We start from the raw sequence: 21,060 nt of genomic DNA, 5'->3' as shown, positions 1-21,060 counted from the left end.
GGTCTTGGCCAGGTCTCCCTTGCAAAAGAGGTTTCCAATCCTCAGTGGGACTAACCATGTTAAATAAAGTCTGGTTCACTTCAGTTGGTCACAGCTCTAGTGGATTATGTTAGTGTCTTGCTCAAGGGCAAATCATCAGTAGCTGAGAAGGTGCTAGTGTTACCATTCATGTTTCCAGATCCAGATTCCTGTCCTAGCCAGTAGGCTAACACTGGCACATTTACAGTAATGTTCATTAATGTGTGCTGCCCTTATAAATAAATAAATAAATAAATAGAAAAAAATAGATGTTTGCCAAAAAAATTTGTCCACCAGGGATTACATTTTAGCATTTACGGAACGCTTTTCCAGAGAGATGTACACTAAATAGCAGTGGAAGCTTCGTTCCACCCAAGTTACAGAAAGCCAAACCCAAGGGTAAAGAATACTTTTATAATATGCTAGAACAGGAGATTACTTTGGTGGCTGCAGATGTGACTTTTTAAATGTTTGAAATCCTTTGTTTGCAGGTGACTAATGGAAACAATGGAAAGTATGATGTCAATACAGACTGTAATGTGAAGGATCTAATGGGATGGTTTAAATTGTTTTTCCCATTGGAAACCATTAGAAATATTCCAATGGATTCTGAGGTTTCCCCTCTCCACCACAATGTGAACCATGCATGTACTCCACAAACAGCTAGATGTAGCTTGATGTAGGATTCCAGTATCAGCACATATTGGATTAAGATTGTACCTGTATTGCATGTAACCACAATGACTTTCATGACTTTAGCTTTTATCACTGATTTAACATTTTGCAGCTGCTAGCTGATGATATCTTTATTTAGTGAAAGAGGTTGCAGAGAGCCATAATGAAGCAGAGTAAACTGTTTTATTGTGCAATTCTCACAAGACATCAAACGTCACAGAAGCAGCAAACATCCAAATGCAACAACAGAGAAAAATAACAATAACAATAACAGTCTGACAGGCACTAGTTTCCACATTCAGTTTAAGGCAAATGTTTAATTTACATAAAAGAAATGTGATGACGAGGTGAGGTACACATAAGAATACAAACAATAAATAATTTCTCACAGAGATCTACAAATACGGTAATTATGGAAATCTTGTATACTTTTACCGTTATTTATTCAACCACGCAGTTGAAAGTACTGCATGTTAACAGCTATTTTATACATTGATATTAAGATTATTTTTAATTATTACCATAATAAAGTTACTATTCATGTATTCCAGTCCTTTGCTGAATCACAGATGGCAGTGGAGATGCTGAGACTTCTTTAATACAGATGGAGTCGACCGCATGACATGACAGAACACAACACGCTGCATTGGCTTTAACTTTTAAAGTATACAGTGGAGTGGTTTTCAACAGTGTGCAAATTTTCACTTAAAAGAAGGCCCACATGCTAATGTCACTGCTTAGCATGAGTAGGCTTTAGGTTATTTGTTCATGAAGCTGCACCCCACAACATCAGCATCAACAGATGTATTTCATTTTTACTGTGATCCTTACTGTGAATGAATAAATAAAACAACAAGTAAATAAATATACAAAAACATTAAGTTCAATAAGCGGAAAAACCACAAGAAAACATACACATACTTACAGTACTAACCTCCCTGTGTGCTGAACAAGTCAGAAAAATCAATCAGTGCTTCCCACAGTTTCAGATATTATATAGATTATGTCATTTAATATTTTAAAACCAATGAATAATATGAGTCATTAATAATAATAATACATTTTATTTACCATGTGAGTCAGCTGAGTGATAACTCATTTGTGCAGTAAGCTACAGCTTCATAACAAAACCTTGACTGCATACATAGTGAGTACATTATAATGTACACTTGACATGACAGCATATTCTTTTGTTGGATAAAACCTATATCGGGTGAAATCACATTACTTGATAATTGATGGTTCTTTGATAGTTAGGCTGAGCATACAGCTCAGTTAAATTATCATTCTCTCACTTGACCAGTGAGGCCTCAGAGGAAATCTTAAGGCAGATCTTTCTAAAGCTGTTGTCACAGTGTCCTGTGGGATATGTGTACAAGATTGGCAGGACCTGTTTTAATCTGTGTGTAAAATGTGATGAGATTTCAGAATCATTTTCTGTTGGAAAGTTGACCTCAGTTTCTCCATTCTGGCTGAAGTAGCGCAGCCAGTAAAACAGTCGTCAAGTTTGGAATGAAAACTTTACAGGCTGAGGCTTTAGAGGTGCATGACCACTTGTACGTACCGTACAACCCATTTAGAGATGATGACGTGCACAGAAGAAATTCTGTGTTAATGTTCAGATAGCAGAATACTTATAGGAAGAGGGTGAAGGTTTGACAGGACACCACTAGAAGGGTGTGTCCATCTGGCTGCCCTTTGCAGCAGGTGACACCGCACCATAGCTCCGCTCCTGCCACCTCAGCCACTGCAAGTGGACCTCTTTCTGGACCTGTCAAACACACACATACAAAAAATACCATATTTGGCTGTTTGCAAACTAGTACAATGATGCTGTTCTAAGTATTTGTTTAAAATGTTATGTTTTTGGTTATTGCTAAAAAATGTTACGCAATGCTGAAACATTAAATACTTAAAGCAGATACTTGTAAAAAGTTAGACAAGAATATTAATTCCACTCTCGTGTCATACATAAAATATAAGGGTATGGCCAGCAACTGGTTAGCTTATCACAAAGACTCTGAGAAACAGCCAACCTGACTCTGTTCAAATGTAACAAATTCCACCTACCAGCACCTCTAAATATCGTGTTATATCTTGTTTAATTCAAACAAAAATTGTTAGAATGACGTTGATGATGATAATGTTTGATGTTTTACTGGATGTTATGTGCCAGACTATTTCTTAGTTACAAGTGGTACTTCCTGGAGGCTGTGCTGGCTGCCTGGCAAATGCTTATAGCTGAGTCTGGTACATAAATCCAAAAGCAAATAACATATAGGCCTTTTGTTTTAATTAGTGAGCTCAGAGGTGCTGATAGATTATGTTACCTTTAGACAGAACCAGACTGGCTGTTTCATACTGTCTCTACACTATCCGAAGCAGAGCAAATGAAGATATTGTTCCCTGACTTCCTCCTGTCTTACTGTCACCGGCTGACAACGTTCCAGATAATATGAAGACAGCTCACCTGCCCCCAGCCTCGACTCCCCTGGATACCTCCTGCCTACCTGCCACCGGCAGACACCATTCCCTCGTTCTCTTCCATACATCCACCCACAACCCTGATTCTTTCCCTCAACCCTTCATCCCTTGTCTTTTCATTCACTCACTCATCACCCTTATCTTTTCATCTCTGTACCCTCGACTCTCATCCCCACATCCCTCAACATCTCACTGTTCTCCCTCCATCCGGACCCTTAATCCATTCCACTCCATCATCTCAGCTCTCCCCAATCCATGTCATACAATAAAATATTCCAAATAGTGCCATGGTCTTTGTTAGTGAAACACAGACTGGTGCTGCCCTCAGACTGCGTGGGGTTGGCCTCACATTAGTCTTGGTGGTTACATAAGTGCTCAGGGTCTGACAACTCAAAACCGCTCACCTGTCACTGGGATGTGCTCTTGGTACACAGGTTTATGATGCAACAGAGAGCTTTATTTGTGTGACTTGTTGAACATGCAGTGTTGATAGTAGGGTAACATGGGGTAAGATGCCCCCCCAAGGTAATTGTAACAAAAACATGAAATGTCACAAATTTTTTTCCTCAACATTTCTTGTGGCTGCCCTTAGTCTCACTGAACTAAAGATTTCCTGTTTCATCACAATTTTAATAAATTATTTGATAAAAGCCATTCTGACCTAATTTGATTTAATTTTTTTGTCAGTTAAAATAAGCTGTACATTTTTTTGTGTGTTCAATTTATATATATGTGTGTGTGTGTGTGTGTGTGTGTGTATGTATGTATGTATATTTACATTAAGGGAGTCTTCAGATAAGTTATGCAATTGTTTAGAGTGAAAGATTTTTATAGTTTTTGGTTAAAGTAGAAAATGCTAGATTAGTATGTTTGGGGTAAAATGCCCCCCCTCCAGTGGGGTGAGACGCCCCCCCAGTCGCCGTGGCCCTTTAAGGTTGATCGTTTGTAAAATAGATGTTATTTAGACACTGGATAGACCCTTTAGTCAACTAGCAGCTTCACTATCAGAAAGTCTGAGGTAAAATTCTGAGGTTATAAGCTCACATATGTTCACATTTCTAGCTAACAAGCTTGCTGGCATGCGCATATTTTCCCTCAGACGTTCTGCTAATGAAGTTCCAGCAACCTGACTAATTAAAAGTCAGAGAACACGCGCGCTCGCCATATGTCGCTACGCCTGTCGCAATGCCCGCGTCTCCCGTCCTACACGCTCGCCTCTCATTGAAAATGAATTACGAGGCGTGTAAATCGCTTCCTGTGTGAAAAGGCCTTTACTAGTTTAACAAAATGCCTCAGTACTTTGGTGGTAGCGTCGCTATTTTCTGAATCAAATAGCTTAAGTAACGAAGCTCTTTTATTGACAGAGTAGCGTGGTAGCTTCCACACACGCTACATTTTCCCAAGCATTTCTGAAGGATCAGTGAGTAGGCCTATAACGCCACACACGGACCTGTATGTGTAGCAGGTGTTACCTACCGATCCTTGGGCTGATGTCTGGGACTTTGCTGCAGGGGAATAAAGACGCGCGATTGAGTTCACTTTCTATTGTCATAGTTTTTGTCACACCTCTTGTGAGAAGGATCAGGGTCCAGCCTGGACAGCTCTTACTCTAGTGAGGAGGAAACTTTGATATGTAGTGGAAGAAACTTGATGAGATCTCTCTCTCTCTTTCTTGCGAATGCCATGAATGTTTAGGTTATTTAGGTTGCAATGTTGCCAGAGCACAAATTCTTAATAAAAAAAATAGAATTAATTAATAATGTGATAATTAAGTTACTTTAAACAAACAATAATGGTTCACTGCCAATGATATGGCACTAAGTAGGAGAGTTTCTGTGTGTCTGATTTAGCCCTCTATCGCGCGCGCACACACACACACACACACACACACACACACACTGTTTGGAGCAGGTTTTTAGTATTTCTTGTATTGCTACTGTGGAGTTAAGTTAGTTAGATATATAAACTAGGCCTATAGCTTACTGTGTGTGATTGTGTGTGTGTGTATATATACCTAACTATAAAATATTAAAAAATTTAAAGTAGCTTAGATGTAACTAAGCTACTTTTGCCACATTGCTGTAGCTTAGCTTGCTACATTTCACTGGGGGGTAGCTTCTGTGTAGTTTAATGTAGAGTAGCTAGTAGCTTAGCTCACTACATTTTCCAAGTAGCTTGCCCAACACTGTGAACATGTTATAATAAATGCTTGAGAGAGTTGTGGCTTATACTGACCTCTTGATTCAGAAAGCAGTAGAGAATTGCTACAAGAAGCCCCTGTAAGAAAGATGGTTTTAATCATTAGCATTTACAACTAATCCGCATCATTAAAAAGGTTGCTCTTGTGAACGTAGCTTAAATGTCAGACACAAAGAGAGAACTGATAGGCTGAAGAATAAGAATATATAGTAGGTCAGAAAAATGTATTAGGATTTCCTCACACATCTGTGAGTGGAATAATGAATGGCTTAGATTTATATCTCAACAATAATCCACTTTTGATAGATAGGACTCACGCCCATGTCCACTGATCAGACAAATAATGAGGTTTTATTACTAGATATGGTACTCTAAAGAGATGACATCCTGGGTATGGGTTGGAGTGTGTGTGCGTGCATTGCTGTCAGAATATTGAGAGTTTATACATGTGTACCTGGAAGGATCCCATGCAGAGCTCGATACAGAGGCGCAGGTTAACATTGAAGTAGTCAGGCAGAAAATTGAAGAACATGTAGTGAGTACCAAACAAAGGGATGAGGAGGAGGGTGGACTTAGTCAGGCGTCTGTTGCGCAAAAGGAAAGAAACAAGATGCGGGAGGTAAAGCCACCTCAGGGAGTGATTTATTGCATGTCTCATCAGAATGCAGCTCCAAATAGCATCATGCATGAAGAAACGCTAATGATCAGATGTCAATCAAGGGGATAATTGTGTGTGTGTGTTTGTATGTCTGCGTGTCAGTCTGTACAAAACTGAAAAAGGTAGTAGCAGGTGCATGATTCAAACTGAGGATATTAAAATGTGAGTGCAGGGATAACGATTTTTTATGTATGTGGGCATATTAATCTAGCTGGTGCAATTAAGTCAAGCATCACTTAACTTACCTTTGGTGTGTCTTTATAAGATCTGCATATGCACGATGTCCATGAACACTTTCAGCCAATTAGTGAGCCAATTTCATTTAGAAATTCTGAAAAGCCTCTTGGGAAGTGGAAAGGTAGACGTGGCCAGACTGACTAGTCTGAGGTTCAGTAGTGACTGAACATCAAACATCAAAGAGTCTGTTTATCAGTGTGAAAAAGTATAAAAGAGAGTGACAAAGTATTTTTTAATGTGTCCATCAGACTGACAGACACAACTTTGAAAATCAAAGACTGTGAGAAAAAGATGAAAGCTAAATTTGATGAAAGCAAATCGCCAACCTAAAAATGCCTACAAATGCTAATTTCTGTTTAAAATTGTATTCTTCTCAAGGTCTTCCTGTATTCAAAATGCAGTGATGACTAAAATCAGAGATGTTGTATCACTGCGTTCAGCCACTCATACTGTGTGTACAACCGTGACTGATAACTGTGATGAACTGCAGCTAAAGGATTACCTGTACTGAGAGGAGTTATTGAACTGGATCAGCCGGGGATTGAGCTTCTGTATCAGGATTCTGATGATGTTCATGAAGAGCATAAAGTTAACCTGTTGACAGCAAGAATGTCAAATTAAGAATTAAAATGTTCTGCTTTACTGGGGATAAAGCCTTGATATGTACTGTCTACTTGTTGAATGTCATGGCAATAATATGAGCAGCCGAGTGTGTAATTAGCCATGACTGGTGTGAGGCCAGTTTTTGGCACTCTATTCTAATGTGCACAAAAGAAATTTAATGGCCAGAAACCACCTCTAAAAAGAAAGTAAACAAATCATCTGCACAATCTGTTATTCGCGCAGTGCATAAATAAAAGTCAATCATTTTGTTTGTTTCAGCACAATGGGAGCATTTACCGCTATGGATATAACAATTGGTCCCTTGATGATCCACCAATAGGGCGAGTCCTCGTTGATGTCCCAACATCTACATAGGAAGACATTTTGAAATGTGCACTTTAGTTAGTCTGCAGAAGTTCATTTAAGGTGTGATGTACAATGAGTTCAACTGACCATAGAATTAAAATAAACTCATAACAAGCAATGCACAGTGAAGAGTATAAAGAGAATGCAAAGGTTTAGCACATAAAACTGTCTCCCACCTTCCCTCCAAAGGGTGTATTTCTTCATAAAAAACATGCTGTATATCATAAAATCACTTTAGGAAAATGAGAAAAGTACTTCCCTGTGCTGCCACCATTAGTGTATTTCTGATTACAATGTTGGTCATTAAGTCTGTTACAGTTTGCTTAACATGCATACAGCCTATTAAATAATATGCTTGTGGAGATGGAAGTAAAGTTTAAACAAACTCTGTGTCCTCAAAGTACACCCTGGATCCAATCCACAGGGCAATGAAGAGGACAGGTACACCTGTGGAAAGGCAGAAAACCAAAACTTAGGCTATAACAGTGATACACAATCAATACACACTGAGTTGGTTTAATCATAAGAGACTTAGACAGTCAGTGTCCGTCAGTGTAGATGTTAATGTGTGAACACGTTGGCTAAATGTTACCTTTTCTAATATTTGCAGTGATCCAATCAGCAAGAACTCAAATTAAATTTAATCATTTAAAATGCTTTATGCACTACACATTTAAATTATGTGCATCACGTTATTGCCTTATGAGGACAAATGCCTTTATATTCATCGTATTTAGCAAGTTAAGTGCCATTGGCCCATTACATTTAATCATACATGAGTTCTTAAGAAATCAACTTGAACATCTTTTGAAGACACATTCAGCCCACAAACATAATCTAATACATTAGAAGTGACTGCCACAGGGGTGTAAACTTTAATTCAGTTTGTTTGGTAATTACAGCTGATGCCACGGAGCCCGGAGCGTTTCTGGATGTATTAAAATAATAAATTGGGGATGTTGGCCGATGGTAGTTTGTCTGCTTCTTGTTGTCCCTAAAGAGCAGCCGTGAGTCTCATATAAAACACAGAACTGCAATAAAAATCTAACTGCACAAGCAGCTGATAAGACTTTTATAATACAGAGGGATGATGGCCAGAGACATAGTTTCCAAAATAAAGAGTTCTGTTCCAAAACAGCATGCAAGTTAGATCGACTGAAAACTGCAAATAGCACAGTGAAAGTATTTGTGCACTCCAAGAAGAACAACAGTCTGAGCCATCAAATGAAAAAGAGTTTAAAAAATAAAAACAAACACATCTAGGCCTATTTTCTAAGATCAAAACAGCAGAGACTCATTCTGTACATAATGTACAGGCTGCATAAACAACGGTGCCTTGGCCCCCACAAACTTATGCGGACTTGAGTGCACTCGCAAACCTGATAACTGTGGCATGTGGTTACTATTACAAAGATTTTTTCGATTAGCATTATTAGAGTGTATAAACACACAGATGGACAGCAAACTAACCGTTAACCATATTATAAATTACATATTTGCAAAATATTTATGCAACGTGATTTTGCACATATTAAAAGATAGAAATGGCTAATTCTAAGGTAATAAACAAAAGGGTTCATTATACAAGGTCTTTATACACCACTAAACCCATAGTTATGTTTATTATATTGCATTTCTGTCAATAGATTCTCTTAAATATTGCACACTGAACCTTTAATACAGAGAATAAAAGTATCAAGTATCTGTAAAATATAAATGTTTTGTAATCCTTTATCACCTACTAAGTACCATTCTTTATTTTTCAGTATATTTGTGAAAGCAAGTATCACATAGGATACTGTATTTCAAATGTGGAATATCTCATATTGGAACCAAACTCTGCAGCTTAACATAACGAATGTAAGGGAAACTGCATGTCAAGGTTTCTCACCCCATCCCAACAGGCTGAAGACCCAGAGACATCGACGACTGTGACAGAATGAAGAAAGCAGCAGAGAATTGAGGTAGAGCGCCTCCACCAGGAGCCAGAAAAAATTGGCCATTACACAGTAGTGACAGAAGACCACAGAGGACTTACAGGAAAACTGGACAGGAAAAAAAACAGGAAGGAAAAGAAGGATATACAGTAAATTATTATGAGAGAGGTGTATGAGAACTGGAAAAATCTGTCCATAGGAGTAAGTATAATACAACCAAGAACCTCTTGAACTCAACGTCATATCTTACTGTGGAAAGGGTGCAGTGGTTGGTATCGTCACTTGAAAAGAGTGTAGCATCCTTTATGAACACTGCCACAGCTTTCAGGATAAACGTAATGAAGAGCTGGATGTGAATGAAGTTCCTGGCACAACGCAGCCTCCTGTTGAAAAAATAAAATAAAATCAAGTGTGGTTTGATATGAGTGCAAGTCGGCCAGATAGTCAAAATAAATTCTGCTTTAAAACACACTGTTACTACATTGTTACTACTATTAGCTATAATGCCTTGGTTTCCATGGTTTTTGACTTGCAGATGATACAGTTTGATGCCAGTTTAGCCAAAAAAGTACAAAAAAAGAACAAAAACAAGATAGCAAGACATTAAAACCACCAACATGTACAGCATATGAGGAACAACAACAATAAAATGGAATAAAGATATATATGGAAGTTATGGTGCGGTGGTATCATTTCAAAGATATTTCATGACAAATACACTACATGTATAAAACCGCACACCATCTGGACCAAGGAAAAAAGAAAATATTAATATAGTGGTTGTGTTTCTACTCGCTCTGATTCTCTTATTTCAGTGAACCAAAGAGCTGGGTGGGCAGGTGTGAGGAACCCCTTGACATTGTGTCAATCAGCTGCTAAGTGGACTAGAGGACCTGTTAGGTCTACTCCATGCCAAAGGAGTTTTAAATGCAAGAAAGAAAATATTGTAAGTGAGAGGTATGACCCTCTCATAAGGGACTATGAAGGGAAATTATGTTAATTTATTTTGCATCATAACACCATGGCAACTGTTTTCATGGCAAATTTGTTTGTTGTTTTGTTTTGGGTTTCATGGCCAGTGGCTCTAAAATGACTTCATACAACAGCATCATTCCTCTTCCTTTCATCATTTTGGGAAATACGTTTATTTGCGTTGTTGGCAAGAGTCAGATGAGAAGATGGATACCTCTTTTATATCTGTACACTAAATATGACACGAGAGCCAGCAAGATTAGCTTGCTAGCTTATGGCCAAGAACTTACATTAGGCCCCATAAAACCACAACCTACCATTTTACATTTCTGTTTGTGTGTACAGATTAAACAGACGAGATATAGCCTAACTCTTTTATTAGAAGATTTTAAAGATGATGGCTGGTGGACTCTTGCAACTTTAGACAGAGCCAGGCTTGCTAGCTCATGCTTCATATTCAGTGTACAAACACAAGTGGTATCAATCTTCTCTAACTCTTGACAACAAAGAAAGTGTATTTCCCAAAATACTGAACCATTCATTTAATACTACACTAGGACATAATTTTTAATGACATGTCATGTCTACAGTGTGAGTACTATAACATTTTAAACACAGTATAGGCCCAAAACTGTTGAGAGTTAACTAATATTACAGGTTTTTTAATATATCCAGGACTAAGTGTGGCTTGGAATAGTTATTTTGTTTACAGTACAACAATTTTGATCAGTTTCTTAAGAAAAATGGGATAAAACACATGTTCCAACCTGAAGAGTAGCAGGATCAACACAGCAAAAGCCAGCACCACAAGAGAGATGCTATAGCCAATGGTGTATATCAGCTTCACTGTGGCAAAGTATGACTGCTCTGTCTGAAAGCAAGACAAGAAAGAAGACTTTGTAGGACGTTATACTCAAATGTCAAAGCTTTTCAAAATGCTATTGAGCCATAGAATGAATGTAATCTCAAAAGGAGACCAAATCGCATACAATCCTGAGACTCAACTACACTGAAGATATGACTGCAAGAAAGCCTTTTCTTTATTCTGTGATTTAGGAATGACTGGATTGAGCAGACAAACTGATTCAAAAAAGTACATAAAAAAATAATACTTAATTACACTTACATCACAACTTGTAATTAGTGACTTTACACCCTGCTATTGCAAGACTTAAATATATATTTTTAACTCAAGACAAAAGATGCTCTGTATAGTACCAAAAGTAGTTTCCCCATAATTATCCTCTTCAGTATGATAAAGCACTATTCCTTTTTTGTGAAACAAGATAATTTCAGCTATTACCCGATGGGTGACAGCTGATTCACTTACTGCCTTGCAAAAGTATTTTCACATGAGGCACAATTACGTTTGAGTAGATTTTATTTTTTTGAGAGGCAGCAAGCCAGTAATCATATATACTTGAATCTCAAATACCCCAAAAGTAGTTTTATGGGCACACGTTTTACTTCATTACAGTCTGACAGTAACTGCAGTAACATTTTGACAAGATCGATCTTTAATAATTTCGCTTTTTTGGTCTGTTGATTTCTGAAGTTGAAACAGGTGTGTTCTCCTTTCTGTTGGTTATTTTCCCTTTTCCTGTTGGGTGTCTCCTTGTTCCTGTTGCTTCCCTTCCTGTTTCTAATTCTCTTCCTTCACCCTGACCTCTGTGCTCTTAATCGGGAGTTTCCCACTCCCAAGACTGACCTCTTTATCGGCCTTGCCCCATGCAACTCTCACCTCGGGAATGTCATCATCCACACTGCAGGCAATGTGGTACGGTGGTAAAGGTCCGGACCAACCTCCACTCGTGCAATTACGGCTCACAGAACCTAAGGTGAAAAGTCAAGAGATCAAAGAGGTCAGCCATGAAGAGTGCCATGAATCTTCAGATTAGATTCATGAACATGTCATAAGAAAGAAATATTCACATGACATGTTTGGTGTTTATAGTCATGCTGGTGGTGTAGCTCTTGGGATCGCAATGTTGGCTGTTCTGTCCACCACTGTAGTGAATGAAATCTCAAAAACAAATAGATGGATTTTCATGAGATTTAGTACAGATATCCATGGTGCCCAGAAGATAAACTCTTCTTTTCTGATCCACTGACATTTCTACTAGCACCATCTGCAGGTGAAATAACTTTGGCGATCCCTTGACTTTACCTTTGGTTTATCGCTCGTGCCACCAAGGTTGACATTTATGATTTTCAATGAAATGTCTCTGCAACTACAAGACATGTTGCTGTGAAAGTTGTTATATACATTCATGTTTCTTTGAGGATGAATTTTAATAACTTTGGGGATCCCTTCCCTTTTCATCTAGCCTTTATCTAAACCTGTAAAACTAATAATGTTGTGTCTTGTGCTAATCAGCACGTTAGCATGCTATCACACTAAACTAAGATGGAAAACTGTCGTGAAGGCTGAGTGCAACGGTAGACAAACCGGCGTGGACCCAAAATGCAGACACTAGCAAGGCTGGATAAGTTTTGCAGGTTTATTTAAACCTGTCCAAATTAAAGGCAAGGCAGTCCAAACCCAAGGGTAAGCCCAACAAAGGCAGGTAATCCAAACACAAAGGAACAATCTGGAAATCCAGGGAAAACAGAGCACTAGGCAGAATACTCCACATGTGACCACAACGCAACAAAGACTGAACACAACTGAAGGCAATAAATACTGGGGCACGCCACACACACACACACACACACACACACACACACACACACAAGCAAGCAGGGCAATTAGTCACAGGTGTGACAAATTAGGAATCAAGGCAGACAGGAAACTAGATAAGAACACCAAACACCAATGATTACAAAATAAAACAGCTAACCGACAATACACAAGGAAATGTGAAACCAAATACAACAGAGAACCAATGATCAACTAACCAAACCTAAACAAGAACACAGAGGCAAAGAGTAGAAGAGGAATGGACATTAAAAAAATAACAGACAAATACCACACTAGAACCCAAGAGCATGACAAAAACATGATTAACATTATACCTGCTAAACAGCATCATGTTAGCATTGTCTTAGTGAGAATATTAGCATGCTGACATGCCACATTCATGTCATATCAGAATTTAACAGAGTTCCAACATGTGAATAATCGTAATTACGACTTAGAAAGTTGGACTTATCTGAAAGCTCCAATATATCCGACTTGGAGCTTATTAAAACAGAAGTGCCTGACAACCAAGCAATATGTTGTATTTGTAACCCTCACAACCTCAGTGATCATACAACCTTGGTGAGTTGTCAGATAACAATGAGAGCTAGCAAATCATTAAGATGGGAATCATTACCATCTTTATATATTTATACTACACTGCATTGTTTTCCCCCCTTTGTAGTGTTAACTTCTTTCTTTAACCTCTTACTTCTGTATGTTTTTGTCTTGTTTGTTCTTTAACACTTAATGTTTTTGTCTAATCTTCTATGCATTCTTCCCGCCCCTCAAGTGGCTAATCCCCTCTTGCCAGGCTGTCCTTGTAAATAAGAAGTAGTTCTTAAGTGTCCTGCCTGGTTAATTAAAGGTTAATTATTAATAATAATTCCCTTTTCTACCGTAGTGTGGCTATAGACTCTTGGTCTTGTTGAAACACTGTATATCCTCACAGCCACATAATGCCAAGGTACTTCTTATTTGCTCATTTTGTAAGACATTTAAATGGGGTTCACTCTCCCAAACCTGCTAATTTGTTTAGAACAAATTTATTTGATTGCCTTCTCCTGTGACAATCTGCCACCATGTGATCCTTTAGTCACCTGTGTTGTTTTTAAAGAGGGAGAAGACTGCAGGACAAGCTCTTTGGACTGTTTCACCGACGACTGCATGAGGCCAGCAGACGACGGCATCCCAGAATGGCCGACAACCTTTTCAGAGAAGGTTCAGGAGGAGAAAGAAGGTGAAAAAAAAGGTAAGTATGATGCTATTGGGGTTGATATTCAGAGGATTCCATAAACACACATTCATACACCACCACCCAAAGTTAAATATATACTCATGGAGAAACAGAAGAGTTAAATGGGGTGTATCATGCACAACATTCTTCAGAGCCATAACATCTGCCTCTGTGTAAATTGTATTAAGACAAGAATGATAAAGTACTGTAGATCCCCAACCAAGACCTTTATCTTGAACTAGATTACATACCTAAATCCTTATGTAACTATCCTTAATGGTCTCCACTACAGATGCATCACGGTAATAGATCATGCAGTGCATTTTCATTCTACGGATGGGAGGCCATCAAGAATCTGCCCTGACAACTGATGATTCTCTGTGGAGCATTTATTCCAGCTTAGACGCGTGTACTTAGTGTGGATTTGTGCAGAGTATTTCATATCACAAGTACAGCCACTCTTGAATTTATATGAGCTACTGCTGCAGGGTGATTTGAAAATGGAGAACACACCTTCTGTGCTTCCGTTGTCCTGCTCCACAATGTACTGAAGGCAGTTACGCTCCTCTTTCTCCAACTGAAATATAAACTCACATTCAGGGTGCAAGCTCGACAAAGCCTAGAGGTAGGAAAGAAGGAAAAATGGAAGGAAGGGATGGTCTTTTAGATTTATACAGGCATTCAAGCAAAGGACACAGTGGCCACTGTAGTTACATAAAAAGAGAATTTCATGTTTACCACTAAAAAAGTAACTATTTGGCAAAATGTACCTACTTTAGTCGGTGGCATTAGTGCACACGGGGTGGGGTCAGAAAATTCATTAAATGAGTTTGTCCCTTAGGACAGATGATTGTCTTGGCCTCCAACAACTCTGGGCTCCATCTATTTAGTGCCACTCAGACATTACTGTCTGTCTGCCCCTGCTCATCCCTCTGTGTGCTCTGATGTCAAATAAAAACACAATAACTGGATTTGCATTTGACTGAAGTTTATCTCCGACTTAAACAAATAAGGATGTCTTGTTTTTGAGAAAGATTGATGCCAGATGGATTTTGGAAGGTAATGTGGGAAGAGGGTGGCTGGTGAATGGAGGAAGTAAACAGACATAGGAAATGATTCTCAATTATACTTCTGGCTGTAACTCAACACTATGAGTGCATTGTGATAATAAATATGTTACTTAGTCAGTGGAAGTGAATAGTTGCTATATGAAAGAGGTTACAAATAGGTCATAAGGTCATAAAATCAAACTAGTGAGAATGCGCAACATTCCTGTGTTATAACAGCCAATGCAGTATAGAATAGAGTGGCTAATATGCCAAATGTTGACACCTGGAAGAAGCATTACTTACTCGTGCTTTAAAGCACAGCATGAATATAAATATGATAGCTTGGGTTTTGACAGAATGGGAAATGTCTGTTCGGGGTGAGGGGTTTCCATGATGACAGGAATGCCAAAGAAAAGGGTCAAAGTGGCAAGACAGGTTCAAAACATCCACTGCTGTTTTGCAGTCTTTTGTTCGACTCTCAGGTCAGCATCACAATGTGCACATTTAAAATTTCATACTTCCATACTGCAACTGAGCCCATAGGTCAACAATATGTTGCCACCTGGAAATGTCAAAACTGACGTGAGAGTGCATTCCCATCAACACAAGTTCTCAAGTATAAAAAATATATCTTGATGGTAAAATAAATATATATCACAATTATATTTATACAAGCAGACAAACAGATATAACAGACTAGATCCCTGTACTTAGGTTGGTGGTGGTAAGTGGAGTATCCAGCTTGAATGGGCTCAGCAACAGTGTGTTAAATTCAAGTGTCATTTATCTTTATTTCATGCTGCTGGTGGTCCTGAAAGTAAAGGTCAGAGCGGCAGGATTGGTCTTCTTAGCTTTGACAACATACTGCTGTTTGCCTACCTGTACCTGCCTGTGAGCTCACAAAACACTGTCGTCATCCTGCTGCCAGGTCAAAAGCACAGCCTTAATAAAGCAGTCTGTTACTGATAGGCATATTGCACAGACTTTCTGTGTTTTTTAGTTCCATCTCATTTTGTAAGACCTGAGTGCAACCAAACTCTTGAAAACAAGCTTCAGAAGTGAAATTCTTCTGGGACCACAAACAGATCCATCCATTAGGATGTGCTGGTTGTGTGTAATAAACATAATCCATTAAAATCAGTTTCTTTGGGGGGGATAAACAGTAACATCTGTACCTGTACAAACCCACCTGGAGTTCACCTCAGTTCACCTTACATAGATACAGCTTTTTATTATGACATTATGATGTCTTGTGAACTGACTGAGCTGACTGAACTGAGTGTATGATGTTATTGGCAAAATGCTGGAATTCAACCATGCTGACCATCTCAGGGTTGATTTTCAGTAGTTGCACCACCTCTAAAAGGCAAGGTCGAAATCGCTTCGTGGACTGACAACCAAATGACAAAGGAGTAAAGAAAGTGCACAAGCAGGTGAACAGATTTTCATTTTTAAATATGAAAGTGGAACTCATGAAGAGGATTCATGAGCTTCCTTACTATAGAAACAGGGATACATATTTAGATTTAAACATTTTAATTTATTTGAGGGAACACACACTGATAATATAAAAAAGTGTCAGCTGTAGATAAGATGTCAAATCTTCTTATTCAGTCAAGTTGAACAGACACCTCTTGCAAGTAAAAGGTCTGCCTTTGAGATTCTCATCATAAGCAAAACCAGAGTATTTGAAGGATTTAAACCCTAAATCCAATCAGATATAATGTTAAAATTCATCAGGGTATATTTGAAAACACATTTTCATTGCATTTCTGTTTCTCCAATGCAATCAGTCACCACGGCCCTTTTCCCCTTATTTTGTGCCTATTTCTTCACCATCTCATACACAGAAACACAAACACACAAATAATGTGCTTCTTAGAAAAAAGCCAGAGTTTCTGCGGAGTAACAAACCACTTTACCACTTTAGTAACAATGGCAAAAACACACAATACGATAGTTTGAATCGAACACAAGCTGACAGAAAAAAATGCCCCCCCCCCATTTTCTTTAAGTAAATAACAACAAATATGCAAGCTCTCAGCACCATTTCTTCCTCCATCAAAGAGGAATGGACGTGTTGGAAGCAACCTGAGCAAATCTCTGCCTGTCTGCTTTGTTCCTAATGCAATGCTAATAATCTTATGAGAGGTGTTATTGTGCAATTTACGCAGCAATTACTGCTCTTCCTGTTCAAAGGCAGGCGAGGGAGGCATGAAAAAATGGTTTACTTTGCGTCTTGCAGAGAAATTGAACTCAACAATCATAGTTTGCACTAAGTGTGCTTCAATGTGGGACATGTATGCAGCGGTATATTGTTCTCTGATAAACTGTGTTTGTGTTGTAATGGAATTAACACTGCCAGAGTTAGGGCATTTATATTCAAAGTAGAAACACATATGGGCTCATATGTGCACCACACAAATGCACCAGCCAAATAGCATTCATGTACCTGACACGTACTACCTATTTATATGCAAGAGATTTTATTCTACATGGTTTGCAGCTGAGACGAAGCCAGCAAAGCTTTGAAGTAGCTAAATGCGAGGAACAACGCAAGAGTCAAGATGGGTGGTTACAAGCATTTATGGTGCATGATGTGCTCATGCATTTCAACTGCATGATGGGATAAAGGCAGACACTATGCTGCTTTTAAGAGAAAAAAACAGAGATAGGGAGATGGAGGGTGGGGGATGGGAGGGTTGGATAAGGTATGTCTGATAATATGAGCCATGAAACTAAATGCAAAGCCAGCAGGCCCCTTTACACTGCCAGGTTAGCGTGCAGTCTGCTGTAAAAATGTTCTCTGAGAGGTAAAGCCCATTAACCACTAACTACCCAAAAAGGGGCCATTGGATTGGGCTCACTTTGCAGATGTTGTCTTCTATTTTCAATAACGAATGAGGTGCACTTTTACGTTAGTACGAGGTACTGTGGCACAGTACCATTATAAAACATGTTCAGGCAATCAGAAATAGAGCACCCCCCCCACACACACCTTTTTATATACAGTCTATGACACACACACACACACACACACACACACACACAGCCAGTGTCTGAAGTTCAGATATTGAATGAAATGTTTGACATTTTGCGAAATATGCTCATTTGCTTTCTTGCTGAGCGATAGATTAGAAGATTGATACCACTCTCATATTTATGCATGCTAAATATGAAGCTCAAACCAGCAACTGTTTATCTTAACCTAGCATAAAGGCTGGAAACAGGGCAATATCTGTCCAAAGCTAACAAAATCTGCCTACATATAAAGCCGGCTCATTTACAAGGTGTCTCTTGTCCAAAAGAAAAGCGTAAAAACAACAAAATTAAGGTTTTAAGGCCAAACTACAACTTGTCGTTTATCTAGCTGTTTCCTTCTGTTTCGGGTCTTTATGCTAGGCTAAGCTAACCGGTTGCGGGATGTAAGTAACGTTAGTTTTATATTCATACAGACATGAAAGTGGTATTGATCTTCTCATATAACTCATGGCAAAAAAAGCTATTAAATATTTTTAGACTGACATAAAACGTACAAGGTAGCCTATTTTATTTTCATTATCCAACACAAGGTCGGATAATGAAAATAAAGTTTGTATTCCCTTCATAAGAGTAAGATGCATATTTGGACATTTCATGCAGCCAAAAAAGATGCCCAGATCATTTTCATCTTTTCTTTTTTTTTCTCTCAGGTGCTGCTTAGAGTGCAAAAATATTATATCATATCTGAACATTCAAAAGAGATCATCACTGTACTGTTGGTCTCTGTGTTATTCTGTAGTGACTGAGTGTTCTTTTGAAATGTGTGTGTGTGTGTGTTTGTTTTATGGACCCCGGTAGTTCATTATAATTCTTTGCAGTCCTGAGCAATGGAAGAGAATAGAATCAAGTGGTACCCAGTGATGAGTATCTGCCCTTTTCCCATTCTCTCTCTGCCACGCTGATAATCATATCACCAGTTTGCTTGCCTCTCATATTTCTATTCTGTTGTGGAAATTAGCGAGGTGGCCATGTAATAACAACCCTATAAAAATGTTGATTAAAAAAAGCTGTTGTGAGTCTCAGTGTGTGTAGGGTTTGTTGTCTGCCTGACTTCTTCAGTTGATAGGCCAAGACAAATTGTACAAACACTGTAGACAGTAAATAAAGTGGTAATATCAGCTAACTTCATAAACGTATTCCAATTTATGTGTGTGTGACAGTCTAATGTAAAGCTTCCAATATTTGTGGTTTTAAATTAAATAAATAATTTAATTTGCTAATATCCCATGCCTCTTCATACATGTACATGCACATTTTTAATATTACATTTCACTGCACAAACACAATACATACTTGCATCTCACTTGTATTCCCAGACTATCTTAAACATATTTGTACCAAAACCTACAATCCTACTCGCACTCAGACAAACTCATCGCCAACATTACTGAGTACAGGGTAATGAACAGTATGTTTGTGCTGCAATTAACAAGCAATAAACCGATTACCAAAACAGTTTATCTGTAGGTTATTTTCTTGATTAATTAATTAGCCTAATTGTTCTGTCCATAAAATGTCCAGAAATAGTAAAAAATAAATAAATGAAAAAATGCCATTAAACTTTCCCAGAGAGGAAAGTGTCAAAGCTCTTTTTTTGTCCAAAATCCAAAAATAATTTTGATAACTTTTAATAGAAGACCAAGAAAAGTCAATTGTGGAAAAATGTGAATGATTAAATGGGCGGGCATTTTGGCTACATATTCTTACTTACACCACATATGTAAGCTATATATACACAGTGGCCTATAGACTACATTGTACAGCACACGCATCCACCACACATCCAATCTCCAGCAAACTTATGTAGATTTACACACACGGAACAATTCTATGGTTTTTGGGGCTGCACTGCTGAATATTTAACACTCAGTTTATTTACATTGACTCAGTACATAGCCTAGATCATATGGCTTCAAACTGTTTAGCTTATAGTGTCTTTTATGGTGCAACATGTTAATTAAGGTTAAGCCAATTACTTTGGACCTGTGAAGAACCAAACAGCGAGGCTATATAAGGCACCTGGAAACAGACCAGTTCTGTTTTTTCATAAACAATCATCGCAATTGTTCGTTTAACTCTGTTAATTTACTGCATAAGAGCCTCAAGTTTTCTACGTGGCAAAAAAAATAATCATTTGTCTTTGACAAAGGTGAAGTTAAAATAAAATCACTCACAGCTGGAGCCAAACACAGAGTGAGAAAAATCCCTCTGATGTGGAGACAGCGCATGTTGACTCAGTATCCTCCGTTCAGTCCAAGGTGCCGCTTTCCTCAACGAGACTACAACACCCTCCTGCAGGACGGGATGCTGAGCCCCTCTTGTCTCCCCAGGTGTTAATACAATACCTGTCAAGTAGGCAACCATGAAAATGCATCGCTTCCTGTGTATATTTTCAGAATAAAAACCCTCGCTCACAAACTATCGGCGAGACAGGGCTCTGATAGTGGTATTATCCACTGCTTTGTAGAGCCTTGCCAAGAACAACCATGTGTTGCAAGATTATGAAGACACGTATTTGTCTTTTATTGTCCTAATTTATTCGCGAGGCTTTACAGCTGAGGTTGATTGAGCGGGTGTTTGCGCCCTCACAGCTAGCGTTAGGTGAGATACTCGAAATTCATCCCTTTCTACCCTGAGCCTGACTGTGTCGCCAGACACACAAATGTTGGCCTTGTTGTGTGTTACGGAACCATCAGGCTAGACTTGCACTTTACAGTCAAACGGAGGGGAGTGACAGGTGAAATACTGAGTCTCAGGCTGATGGAAAAGGCAGTTTTTTTTGTTTGCTTTATGTTTCTATAGTTACAGACACATTTTCTCTCTGACACGTGTTCATCTTATTAATTTGTGGAGTCTGCGATTTGTCTGCAATTTTGTGGAAACACAATTTTTATGGATTAAAG

General features: G+C 38.5%; 2 protein-coding genes across 2 annotated transcripts in view; one reads left to right on the top strand and one right to left on the bottom strand.

Moving 5' to 3' along the window:
• lpxn (leupaxin) overlaps positions 1–21,060 on the top strand; it is a 665,334-nt gene that overhangs the window by 590,171 nt on the left and 54,103 nt on the right. The gene's annotated exons all lie outside the window — the stretch shown is intronic.
• ghrhrl (growth hormone releasing hormone receptor, like) lies at positions 1,064–20,385 on the bottom strand. The gene is made up of 13 exons (XM_046049094.1): positions 20,332–20,385; positions 14,580–14,685; positions 13,930–14,037; positions 11,891–11,982; positions 10,917–11,020; positions 9,428–9,560; positions 9,132–9,285; positions 7,627–7,687; positions 7,172–7,241; positions 6,774–6,865; positions 5,831–5,960; positions 5,413–5,454; positions 1,064–2,464 (listed from the first exon to the last, which is right to left on the bottom strand). The coding sequence occupies exons 1-13, from the start codon at positions 20,383–20,385 to the stop codon at positions 2,363–2,365; spliced, it is 1,248 nt and encodes a 415-aa protein (XP_045905050.1). The 3' UTR covers positions 1,064–2,362.

Source organism: Micropterus dolomieu, linkage group LG05 (genome assembly GCF_021292245.1).
Source record: "Micropterus dolomieu isolate WLL.071019.BEF.003 ecotype Adirondacks linkage group LG05, ASM2129224v1, whole genome shotgun sequence".
Taxonomy (NCBI): domain Eukaryota; kingdom Metazoa; phylum Chordata; class Actinopteri; order Centrarchiformes; family Centrarchidae; genus Micropterus; species Micropterus dolomieu.
The sequence above is the reverse complement of the archived record's forward strand: the minus strand, read 5'-3'. Positions and strand labels throughout refer to the sequence as shown.